Source organism: Periophthalmus magnuspinnatus, chromosome 14, assembly GCF_009829125.3.
Source record: "Periophthalmus magnuspinnatus isolate fPerMag1 chromosome 14, fPerMag1.2.pri, whole genome shotgun sequence".
Classification (NCBI taxonomy): domain Eukaryota; kingdom Metazoa; phylum Chordata; class Actinopteri; order Gobiiformes; family Gobiidae; genus Periophthalmus; species Periophthalmus magnuspinnatus.
In genome coordinates, this window is record NC_047139.1 from 16,941,972 (window position 1) to 16,954,977 (window position 13,006).

The following is a 13,006-nucleotide window of genomic DNA, read 5'->3' on the forward strand; positions in this document are numbered from 1 at the left end:
ACACCAACCAGAAGGTATCCAGAAAGCTTGCATGCTCCTCTTTATATAAATCCAGTGCATTATTATTATTATTATTATTAGTGTCTTTCAAGACACCCAAAGTATTTCACAGTGCATTATCCATTCACCACACTCAGTGGTGGAAAGCTCCTACTGTATCCACATCTGCCCTGAGGCAGATTGATGGAAGTGAGGGTGCCAATCTTTGCCATCGCCCCCTCCGACCCCCCCACGTTCCCAAGTGTCTTGCCTAAGAACACAACAGAACTGTGGCCCTGGATTTCACGTACAATGCCAACAGATAAAAAGTGATTAGAATGGTGGTCAAACAGTAAAAAATTTTGCTGCTTTGATTTGAACCCAAAGGCTAATAGGTCTTCATTTTCCTTTGGTCAATTAAAAAGGCATCAGACATGACCACAAAGTTTTGACAGGGACTCAATCTCCTGGTAAATTATTAATACTCTGCAAAATGTACAATAAAATGTTATGTGTGATTTAGTAATGGCAACAAAATGACAATAAGTATAGAAATGAGCAAAAAACAGAGGCAGAGGTGATAAGGCAGTGGCCTGGGTCCCAGCATGCCCTGTAACCCACCTGACTACATACATGGCCGCCACTAAAATACAAAACAGGTGATGTATGGAGTCAGTCAGGTGGTAGAACAGTATATCCACAGGCTCTGGGTCTCTCTGGAGTCTATACAGGTCGAAGTGGTTCTGGGCCTTAGATCAGTGAAATGGAGAGATGTTCAAATGTTTATGGTCTGAGGCACGTGGCAACTCACTCGAACAGAGCTTCAATAAAACAGAAGCTCTACTGCTGCACGGCTTCACAAATCACATGCACTTTGTCCAAATCAAAACATCTCCTATACTTCAAAAACAAGAGCACATGCCAAAAGGTACAAAACAACACAAAACAAGAACAGCTAACATAGCTTATAATCAGCCCAATACAGAAACTGAAAGTAGGAATCCCACAGTGAGTTGGCTACACTCTGAAGCTCTCTCCTTTGCCGTCGATGTGGCGCAAGCGCAGGTACACGTCTGTCCCAATGCCCTGCATGGACTGAATAGACAGAGAGCCGCCCAAGTACTCCGCATAGGCCCTGGAGGTGGGCAGCCCGAAGCCAAACCTGCCAGAGACACAGCCAATCAAACACTTTCTACACAAAACCAAGATCAATCTATACAAGCAAATGCACAATCCATTTAAAATAAAGCGCAACAATTGGAGGGGTAGGCGCAAATGGTTTTAATGTACATGGCCACATATCCCTCCGATTAAAAGGGGCCACACCTGAATTTTCTATTTAAGTCAATTTTTTTTTTGTTTAGATACATTGTAAAAGTATTGTAAAAGGTCCAAATGAGATGCGGTTTGCAGTTGCTGTCTGCATGTAATTATAGTTTTATTCTCTGAAAGACAGAAAGTGAAAGTTATGAAAAGCACTTAGAAACTTATCTCGAATTGAGATGCTTGATATGCATTAGGTAAGTGAGCAACACATTTGGGCTAGTTTTTCATGTTTTTAAGGCTATACAAATCAGGTAAAAAAATCAAGTTTTCTGAGCAATGTATTTATGTACACTACCAGTCAAAAGTTTGGACACACCCTTTTTCAATGTGTTTTTTTTTTTTTTTTTCTATACATTTACCACTTTCTACTTTTCAGATACATACAGAAGACATCAAATATATGATGTAAGATATATGGAATTATGTAGCAACAAAATATGTTTTTTTATTTTATATTCAAATTATCCACCATTTGCTTTGTTGACAGCACTGCAAATACTTGGCCTTCTGTCAGTGAGCTTCATAAATAAGTCTCCTGAAATGGTTTTCACTTCACAGCTGTGCCTTGTCAGGGTCAAGAAATGCCAAGATTGAAAGGCAGTGATCAATTTTCAGTGAGCAATGATTTTTTTTTTCCATTATTCTGACTTTAGTGAAAAAATAATGATATAAAATTTAATAAATTCCATATGCATCATTCATAGTTTTGATGCCTGTGAAAATAAAGATACATGTTAAAAAGGGTGTCCAAACTTTTGACTGTTAATGTAAATGATCAGATGCATGTTGAAATGAACTAGGTGAGGAGGCGTCAGGTGCTTATGCAGAGTCCTTGTCCCCTTACCCATGCATGGGTCCAGACTGGTTGCCGCTGTTGGTGATGTTATTGAAGAGGTTATTCATGCGGGGATCCTGGGCGCTCTCCTCGGCCGTGCTGAAGTGGTAGTCCATGACTTTGTCCAGAATGTGGTGTGGAATGCCTCCTCCGCGGTCAGAGATCCTGTGGGTGGCATAGAGTAAGAAAAGCTTAGAGCACCCCAACCCCCCAAACTCTTTCACTGACCTGATCACAAAGTCCATGTTGTTGTTGGCAATGGTCACCACCACATCGGGGACATTGTAGGGAGTGTCCAGGTGGCTCTCCATAGTGGCCCTGAGGACAGGCTCTCATGAGAATCATTTGTACAGTTAGGGCTGGAAGATATAATATGCCATTTTGGTGATATTGTGATTCAGTGTTTCTGTTTAAAGAGTCTATATTGCGCTATTTTCTGCTCTGTTATGTTTCATCAGCAAAAACATACCTGTAGTTGCAGTTTTTGTTTCATTCACTCACTCATGTTTAAAACACAAACCCTGCTCATCTAGGCTGCGTTCTTCTCTCAGATGAAAAACACTCTCTCCCACCGTGTGATATCATGTGGTAATACAGGAAGTGCTCCACTGTTTTTAAATTCCATACACATTCACTAGAATCATTTGGATAATTTCAGCCCTGGAAATACCAATCTCTATTGAACTAAAAGGTAAAAGGTAACTTCTCACATGAGGCGCTAGTTTTCAATTGGACAGAGGTCCCACATACCGCATGGCGTTCTTGAGCAGCTCTGGCAGGATGTAGTCCAGGGGCAGCAGAATGAAGGGAAAGCGTGCTGCCACATGCCCGTTGATGCGCACACGCGGAGAGTTCCCGTACTGATGCTCACACAGACGCCTGGTCCCCAAGCACACAGAAACAAGCATAAGCAGAGTCCACAGGTGATAGCAGCACAGTACATAATCTTTAGGAATGGTCAATATATCGGTTCCAGTATCGGTATAGGCTGATATCAATATTTGATGTCGATATTGTTTATACCGCTTCCCCATTCTTTTGCCTTTTTGAATAGACAAAATGAAAATATAAGGTTATATGCCTGTACGCTTACACCATCCTTTTTATTTCGCTTGATCCTGGGCCGGATCACGGAGGCAGGATTTTCAGCAGGGAGGCCCAAACTTCTTCCAGGAGGATCCCGAAGTGTTCCCAGGTCAGCCGAGAGACATAGTCCCTCCAGCGTGTCCTGGGTCTTCCCCGGGATCCTCAAAGTATTCTTTCTACCTTCCGAATGTTCGAGGTCTGAGCCTGTCAGCTGCCTCAGGAGTCCTACAAGCCAACAGGGCCCGATAAGACTCCTTCAGCCTGATGGCATCCCTGCTCAAGCCCAGCAGAGGATGTTCCACCTGCGGCAGCTGAGGAAACGCAAGCTGCCAGTCCAGATGATGGTGCAGTTTTACACGGCCATCATTGAGTCCATCCTCACCTCCTCCATCACTGTGTGGTTCGCTGGGGCCACTGCCAGGGACAGACAGAGACTGCAGCGCATTGTGCGCTCTGCTGAGAAGGTGATTGGCTGCAGCCTTCCATCTATTCAGGACCTGTACGTCTCCAGGACTCGGGGGCGAGCAGGCCGTATAGCAGCTGACACCTCTCACCCTGGACATGGACTATTTGAGCCACTTCCCTCTGGCAGGAGGCTACGGTCCATTGGGACCAGAACCTCTCGCCATAAGAACAGTTTCTTCCCCTCTGCTGTTTGTCTCATGAACACTTTATAATATCTGCACTAAACTGGACACTTTATAACACCGGTCACTTTAATAAGCCACTTTGCACTGTTGTTCTGATGCTGCTATTGTACATATTTTTTCCCTTTAAGTATTTCATTTGATTTTTTTAAGCATATCTTTTTAACTTTGTGCATGCTCTTATTTGTATTTGTATTTATTCAGTGTGTTTATGTTGCACTTTTTCACCATATCAAGTTCCTAGTTTGTGAACTGTGTTCACAGACTATGGCAATAAAAGTCTTCTGATTCTGATTCTGATTCTGATTCTGATTCTGATTACCACCGGGTTTGGCTATAGCCACCGCAACAGGCACCAGAGATCTCGCGACTACAGCCATTGACAGAGGAGGTGGAGAACATGTCCCACTCAGACTATGTCCCCAACGTCCCCAGGATCTAGGAGAAGCTCTCCAAGAGGCGTGAGTTGAAGACCCTGCTGAAAGAGGGCTCTACCAGACGTTCCCAAAAGACCCTCATGATACGGTTGGGTCAGCTAGGTCTGTCCTGCTTCCTTATCTGCCAGCGGATCCGATGAAACGACGACAAAGCTGATCATCAACCTCCAACCTAGGGTGTCCTGCTGCCACGAGCACTGATGAAAACCCTTGGTGTTTGTCATATACAAATATATAAAACAAACTGTGGCTAGCACACAAGTCCAATGACAAAATACCACTCTGGTTCAGATCAGGGAGGTCGTTCTTCCCAATCACCCCTCTCCAGGTGTGACTGGCATTGCCCACGTGGGTGTTGAAGTCCCCGGGTGCACCATACTGCACTATATCTGGTATATAAAATTGTAAGTTTTGTATGTTTACACAAAACCAACTATTTTATAACCAAGTTAAATGCATTCAATTAAACTTTTCACTTCTGTAAAAATATTATTTGAGTTATTTACTTACACTTCAGATAAATTTGTGGGCCTTGCTATGGATTTTAAAAGACAAATATTGGTTATCTGTCATGGCAGCGGGCCATGTTTGGATAAAAAAAAAATCCATATTGGCCCACCCCCATCAGCGATGTGGACTGTGTGGAGCTGGACAGATTAGGACTTTATGATCAATTAATGACATCAGTTGATGACATCATTAATTGATCAACAAGCCTCGTTTTTTGCATTTAAATCAACAAATTTCACATTGCCCCTTAATTAGTGTTACTTTATCCATTTTACACACCCTGTATGCGCTATAGAAGGAAACAAAAATATTAAGCAGATTTGGCTTAATTAGTTGGGACAGGCGGTAATACCATCTATTGCAGTACACTTTGGGGGTGATATGACAACATTAAAAACATGGATATCGCCCAACTCTATTTCAACTGATACAAGTTGGGAGGGTTTACAGTTACAGTGCTATAGTAATAAAAATTTGAAAGGAGAAAAAAATGGACACTAAATGTTACCTGTGTTCAGAGTTTTGCATAATGTTAATGATATGTTAATGGCACTGGATATCGGCTCTGATAGTGAAATCTCTGCTTCCAAATATTGGTTTAATTAATATCAGACATAAATTGATGTAACGTGACTATTTACTGGCTGTATTTGGCCCAAAAAGTCTCATGTTTGGAGTTTTATTTATACAAGTTTGGTCTGCATTTACTTTAGAGATAAATAACAGCTACATAACACATCTGAATCAGTTTTCAATCTCAGCACTGATATCTGGTATTGGAAGATACTTAAAGCTATAGTAATGCAATCGGTATGAGAACTGAAAAAGCTGGACCGGTACATCCCTGATATGTATTAGCATACCTAAGGTAATGGAAGACATCGCTGTTGAGGACAAATACTGTAGAGTCATTACTTATTACAGAAGCAGGCTCAGTTCATTCATAGAATCAAAGGAAGAATCATAGAAGCTTGTACTGTACTGCTCTGTTTGACCAGATTTTCAGTGAGTTCCAAAAAGGATTGATAAGGCTGCGGAGGGTAAACATGATTGATAAGGCCTATCGGACACTCAGGTGTCAAACGGGGGCGTTATCAGCTGACCTCTGATCTACTCTACAGCGACAATCGTGAGAACAGAGGCACCCGAGCACACTGTCTGAGTCACACTCACCGGGCAAAGTCCACCCACTTCTCGATGATCTTTTTAGGGGAGAGTCGTCTGCAGATGATGCCCACAAAGTCAGGCTGGAGGAGGAGAGCACAGTTCAAGTTTCATAAGTCATGTGAGTGGGAGCAGAGAAGCGGCAGAGAAGCGGCAGAGAAGCAGCAGAGAAGCGGCAGAGACTTACATTGTCCTCATGGAGAGCCAAGTGGTGAGTGGCCAGCATCCTGATCCCCAGCCGTGAGCACAATGTTGTGTCCAGAAAGCTGCGGATGAGGCTCTCGTCCTACACACAAGACGCTTCGGTCACTCTCGGGCCCGTTTGAGCAAAACACACCCAGTATTTTCCCAGAGTCAATATTAGGAAGGCTACAGAAATCTCAAGGTGAAAAGTGTTGGGCAATATGCCTAAAATTCAAGTTGATTTTAATCACAATTCATGTAGATTTAGGATCTTTATGATGTCTTTAAGTTGTAAATAAAGTCATCAGCTTGTTCTGAGTTCATACTTCACTATGATTGGCTAACTCCACCTGTCACTCAGTGACTAACGGAGGTTAACCAATAGTAGGAGTGGATGGGGAAAAGTTTCGGTTTAATGCGCCTCTATGATCAAAGACAGACAAATACGACCTGATGATAAGACCAAAAAACATCGTCACACGGATGAGATCATAAATCGATTTTGATGGCCCTCACCTGGGTGGGTGTAGCCCTTACCTGGGTGTGTGTGGGTGTCTGTGTGTCCCCCTCACCTTCACCTGGACATGTGTGTGGCCCTCACCTGGATGTGCTTGCGGCTCTCTCTGAAGCCCTGAGCCAGCATGGTCACCACATCTTTGTGGTCATCGAGCAGCTGCTGCACCAGTTTACAGAAGCGCGCCTCAGCGTCCTGATCTGTAATCTAAAACACACAGACCTTTACAACCATGTACAATGTCACCAAAGACCACCTGACTGATGCGGGAGGATGTTCTCACTAGGCCTGTCACAAAAATTAATTTCAATATTATCGTTTATAGTATATTGCAGTTCAAAATTTGTTAATGCCACGGGGAGGAGGCCCCGAGGAAGACCCAGGACACGCTGGAGGGACTATGTCTCTCGGCTGGCCTGGGAATGCCTTGGGGTGTCACCGGAGGAGCTGGAGGACGTGTCTGGGGTGAGGAAAGTCTGGGAGACCCTGCTTAGATTGCTGCCCCCACGACCCGGCTACGGATAAGCAGAAGAAAATGGATGGATGAATTTATGCCACTGATACACTAACGCTAAAGTTAAACTACCCCCCCAAAAATATTCTAAAAAAAGAAAAAATACCAAGATAAATATTGACCCCCAAAAAGTATTGTTCCATCTAATATATACTGAACGTTGAGTCGATATAGTAATTAAAGAAAGTAGGATTAAAGAAATTCAATAGTGTTCATTCTTCATTCACTTCACTGGAGCAGCCCGTTTCGAAAATGCTATATTCACCGAAAACAACATATTGACATGTTTTACAAGTTTCATTGCCAACTCTGAGTTTCCCTCCCTTTGCTCCCAGCGCAAGTCACTTCCCCTTCGCAGTGCCATCACTAAACAATCAGCTTGAACACTACTTTTAGACTTAACCTGTTATTGTTTGATACCAAAGCGCCTCTTCTCCTCGCTCCCGCTTTCCCCCTGCGCTGTGACCTGCGCCCCGACAGACACAAGCACACACTCAGGCACACACACAGGGGAAAAACATAGACACCAACCCTGCCTTAACCGGTACTGTACTTCAAACAACAGCAAAACTGGTGGGAATACAAATCAGGCCAACCCAAATGCAGGTTTTTATTAGTGTTATAAGCAAGTGTTTACTTACCTGGGGGAAATCACTGAGCATGTGGTAGGCCCTTATGTACAGTTCATGCTGAAAACACAACAGAACAGAGTGAGAGCCGCAGATAGAGGGAAGTGGGTCATAGGTGAACACGGCACATGGTTCCAAGCTTTCAGTACAAGCCCACATACCTAAGATACTGTACTTTTTTTTTTTCAAACAATGCCAGAATTTCAACACAGCTTAAAAAGGTGCATTGCACAAGTTATAATGGTCAAAATGACAATAGTTCCTCCTATACTTGCTTAAGCAATTGCCTGATGCACAGAATGTGTTTCTAGACAGACAGAACTGCAATGGTGGAAAGAGCAGATATAGAAGTACTTTTTACTGTAATTGAGTGCAATTTTTTGCCAAGTCTCCTCAAGTAGACCTCCAAGTTCTGAAATGCTTTATATTGTTTGTTGTATATGTTTAGTTCATATACTATGATATTGATACTAATTGACCTAATATGTACTGGTATATGATACTATACATATTAGGTCAACATCTTAATACTCCTGAGTGTGTTTAAAATTTGTGTTTCCAACTGACTTGTATTATTAGAACATAAAACATATTTTTTATTGGCATTGTAATGTTTGACTTTAAGTAATCGCTCTCAACATTTAAAAATTTTTTTTTTTTTTACAATTATGGCCCAAAAAAGTGCAGACTTCCAGCCAAGTTTTCTCCCTTTGTAGACCAGGTGCATGTGGACTGGCACAGGGATGAAATGAGGGACAGAGACAAGGGCCCATTGGTTCTCAATAATAATAATTCTAATTCTTTCTTATAACAACAACAACTAAATGATGTAGTCAAACAAAAGCCACTAAAAAGCATCTGAAATATGAAAGCCAAAATGTCTCATAGTATACATTTTTTAAACGTAAAAGATAATTAAACACTAGGAAGACTTTGAAGAAACAAGTCCCAATCCAACCCCAATCAAAACTTGGTTTTAGATTATTTTAAATATTTGTCAATAGAATAAATCATTACCATGAATGGTTTGAATTATATGAATTATAATTATATGTTGATTGGACAACATAAAGCTTGTGTTGTTAAAAGGGGGGAGGATGCAGTTCATATACCATAATGCTAAACTGGACAACCCTGATAAAGGACAGTTAAGGCAGTAATTAAAACATCTTATACACATTGATGCCTCTCGATAGATACAGAACGTATTTCACAACCGGCACTGGACAAAAACCCATGTGGAAATACCTGAATTTTTTTTTTTTTTTTTACATGGACAGTGAAGTGAAGCTGATAAGACACTGGCAGGTTATTGACCCTGTATGAGCTCAGTGTTTGGACTGACACAGGTGTAACAAATATGAGACACATATGTAACAAATATGTAACGAATAGGGCAAATAAGTGTCATGACAGACTTCACCTGATACCCTGTTACATATGGATATATTTCACAGACTAAAACTAGCTCATTACTTGAGCAAACATGGAAACAAATCATGAACTCCACAAAAATGATGTGGTTGAATATCTTGCCCTTAGTGCTCATGGTAATGAGCTCCAAACCGAACATCTTGACCTCTCAGTCAGGAGAAGGATGGACACTCGTCTCCAACCTGAAATAAGTGTCCTTAGAAATCTTCAAGATCATGAAATCTCTGCCTGTTACAAAGCACTGCCTAACTTAAGTCTATGCTTCAGAATTTCTGGACACCCGAAGGTGTTTTTTGCCAGCGTGCTAAGGACAAACTGTAAGGAGTGTCCCCAAAAAATGAATAATGTTTGAAGGTCAAGGAGTCTAGATGTGACATGCTTAATCTGAGAACATTTTGACAAAAATCTAGAAATAGATACATTTTATAAACAGGCTGTTTATGGCAAGGGATTTTTTTTTAATCTAATATGACCAACTTTCTGTTCATCATAGGGCAGTGCTCCTATTCATTCTTAGACTTATCTCATTGAGCTCTATCACTGCTCAAAATTTTGTGAACCTATGGCAAAGCTTGCCTGTCTCCTCTCCTGTAGGGGTCCACTTCTAAGCTGTTGAGTCAATTGGCATCGGACATTCTCGCAATCCCCATTTTTTTGTTGGGCCAATCGTTTTTATACCCCCATGTGAGACTTTCATAAATGTTCAGAAGGCCAGAATGCAATTATTTTTTCGGGGGGGAAAAACAAAAACTATTTTAGATCACAAAACGATGAACAATACCCCTCACCAGTTACACAAGGGCCAATAAGTTTTACTATTCTCTGAAGGTGCTTAAGTGTCTTTACCACTTGCAGGATAGTGGGGTTGCAACCGATGATGAAGGGCAGACTGCGGAAGCCCTTGATGCGGTGAGCAATCCTCACTGGTAGCTCTTTGTGCAGATACTTGGCACTGCTCTGGGTCACACACACAGAACAGAGCGGTCAGAAGTGCTGTGATTATGGACAATTCACAGTAGAGCTAAACTATTTTGGAAATGTACCCAATGGCGATTTTTTCTGGCAGGCTTTGCAATTACTGTTCTATGTGCAATTTATGTTTGGATAACAACATTCTCATTGCTAAGGTTTGAGAAAAGACTAATATGAACTGTTAAACTAATACAAGAATCCAATGCATTTTTTTTTAACATGTATGTAGTTTTTGTAAATTTTGTATTTTTACATAATAAGCCAGGATAGGGTCATTTGTTGTTTGAAAAGTACATTACAATAGCTTAATAACTGTACAACTTGTGATTGGCTCATTTTGAGTTGATTGTGATATCTTGCAACCTTACTTCACAGAGAGGTTATACACACAAATTCTGATAAGAATAAAACACACATGGAACGTGCCATGTTGGTTAAGAATTTAGTTTTAAGATTGTGTGCTAGATGGGACCGTCCTGTATCCTAGTTGGGTTTAGTGAAAGGATTTAGGGCAGTGCCTGTATGTTCTACTCATTCATCCACCTATTCAGATGTGTAGCTGAGCAGTAGGAGTGTATCTGATATCACTGGTAGGTTTGTTAATGCATCAGTAGTTCACAATAGCTTGTTTTTTCTTGTAAAGAAGAGGCAGATAATCTGGAATGTTACACAATGTGGCTTTAATAATTATGTATTGTCATCTGAAACCCAGTGTTATGTTAAAACAAAGGTATTGTATACTGTGGGAAGCCAATGGTCCTCAGACTACTTTAACAAAAGCTATTACATCCAATGTAAAGCAAGCACATTACTTCTGTTCTTAGATAATGCAGAGGACCTCTTTAAACCCCCCGCCCTTTTCTCCACCCCCCAGTGTAGGCCAAAGGGGGAGGATTGCATTTGGGAACAACAGCACTACTTACCAGGATGTGATGTCCATCTGGAGATTTACCAGAGTACAGCAGCGTGGCCAGTGTCAACCGCACAGACGCCTGGAAATAAGGATTCTCAATGTTACCATCATGTTAATATTTCAATAAATACTCTGAAAGGTCCGTGAGAAGTTACAGAGCACAAACTATGCAATGAAGACAGGAAAACAATACAGTACAAGATAACACGTGTTTAAAACGTTTTATGGACTAAGATCAATATGATCAAAACAAAACTCAGAAAAGTGACAGTCATATAGACGAATGAGGCAATGAGAGATATGCCAGTGTAATCATATTTAGGTCGCTAGACACTAATAATCACCAATAATCAATAAGCGCATGTTGTGACAGTAGGCCCGTGTCTTATCATACCCCCAGGGCGCACACGAAGTGCCCAGGAGCGGAGAAAAGCCCCGGGACAGTGCAGACCTACATTCTTGAGTCGAGGTCACTGTTGTGTAACTCCGCACGCACACTACACTGTAACACTGCAATGTCATGTGCACATGAGCCGACAGGCTGCAGACACGCCACAGTCTAACAAAGCCTTCACTCAGTGTTACTGTGAGGGTTAAACATGTAGAGTCCCTGCTCTTGTTGAATTTTAGCCGTGCAGAGTGAGCGGAATGTCACTGGTCCACGGGGAGAGCAGCGCTAGCAGCCGCAGCAGCTAGCATACAGCACACAGACGTGTCAGGCTACACTACTGTTAGCGTCGAGCCGAGCCAGCCTCACACTCAAACCCTCCTCACACTCAAACACTCCTCACACACAGACACAGCCCGCGCTCACCTTCTCGGCCGAGACGTCAATAGCCGACTGGTTGTAGAAGGATGTGACTGTTTTGGATCTCTCCCGGGCCAGCTCCGAGAGGCCCTGCATAGAGGACGTGGAGCGCAGCCTGCGGATCCCCGAACAGGACATCGGAGGTACAGTGTTGATGATGGGAACCAGCAAAAGCCTTCCGAGGCCCGGTGTGGCCCGGCGACAGGGACCGCTCAGCATCTCCGCAGCTACAGCCACAAAGCCCGCACGCATCGGGAGAGCTCGGCGTCGGTAGGGGACTCTACACTAACAGGCCATTCGGGCCGGACCGTGCACAAAAGCACTCATCATACAGTAGGGCCGAGGTGAGGGGACAGAAAGGGCTTTGTACGCACCGGGGCGGGTGAGAGGAACGGTTCTGCGGGCTGAGCCAATCAGGCGAGGAGGGGCGGGCAGCATCATCAGATCTCCACCACGAGCTCCACCACGAGCCCCTCACAGCTTTGGTTCTCTTTAGTTTGATTTAGAAAGTACACATTTTCTGTAATCATTCTGCTTTTTACATCGAAAAGCCACTGAAAGAAGAAGTTTACATGGGGACAATACATAAACTAAATGCATTTCTTTAGACCAATCCTAACCTCTTAGAAAGTCTGCTGCTTCTAATAATAAAGGATTTATGTCATGATCTGTTCTGATAATCATTGCAGGTGACAGTAGTCTGTATCTCATTTGTTTTTTCTTCCTATCCAATGTTTTCTGAAGATGTAACTTTTTAATTTTTTTTTTTTTTTTTTTTTTTTTTTCCATTATGGCCATCAGCATTTAAAATTGTGCACTTGTTCTGGCTGTCTTCATGTAGATGTTATTCCAACCCCCCATGTACGTTGCTGCAGGAGGAAAATTTATGACAAATCAAAGAGATGGATAATACCAATGGTAACAAAAGAGCCCAGAAGAACTAAAGAGATTAAAGGTGAACTTCAAGCTCAAGGAACATCAGTGTCAGATCGCACCATCCGTTGTTGTTTGAGCCAAAGTGGACTTAATGGGAGATGACTGAGGAGGACACTATT

At 42.3% G+C, this 13,006-nt stretch overlaps 1 protein-coding gene across 1 annotated transcript; it reads right to left on the minus strand.

The window, feature by feature from the left end:
* Positions 1-425: 425 nt before the first annotated feature.
* On the minus strand, positions 426-12,317 carry bckdk (branched chain ketoacid dehydrogenase kinase). The gene is made up of 11 exons (XM_033978240.2): positions 11,958-12,317; positions 11,154-11,222; positions 10,105-10,215; positions 7,837-7,884; positions 6,769-6,888; positions 6,172-6,270; positions 5,994-6,067; positions 2,891-3,019; positions 2,369-2,458; positions 2,150-2,305; positions 426-1,141 (listed from the first exon to the last, which is right to left on the minus strand). Exons 1-11 carry the CDS (start codon positions 12,201-12,203, stop codon positions 997-999), a joined length of 1,287 nt encoding a protein of 428 aa, XP_033834131.1. The 5' UTR covers positions 12,204-12,317; the 3' UTR covers positions 426-996.
* Positions 12,318-13,006: the final 689 nt, after the last annotated feature.

What these genes read in the sequence shown, in the direction of transcription:
- bckdk (XM_033978240.2), bottom strand. Translation starts at nt 12,203, where the DNA reads ATGCGTGCGGGCTTTGTGGCTGTAGCTGCGGAGATGCTGAGCGGTCCC. An exon ending in TTGACGTCTCGGCCGAGAAG is followed by an intron (nt 11,223 to 11,957) that starts GTGAGCGCGGGC and finishes CCTTATTTCCAG; the next exon opens with GCGTCTGTGCGGTTGACACT. An exon ending in AAGTGGGTGGACTTTGCCCG is followed by an intron (nt 3,020 to 5,993) that starts GTGAGTGTGACT and finishes CTTGGGGACCAG; the next exon opens with GCGTCTGTGTGAGCATCAGT.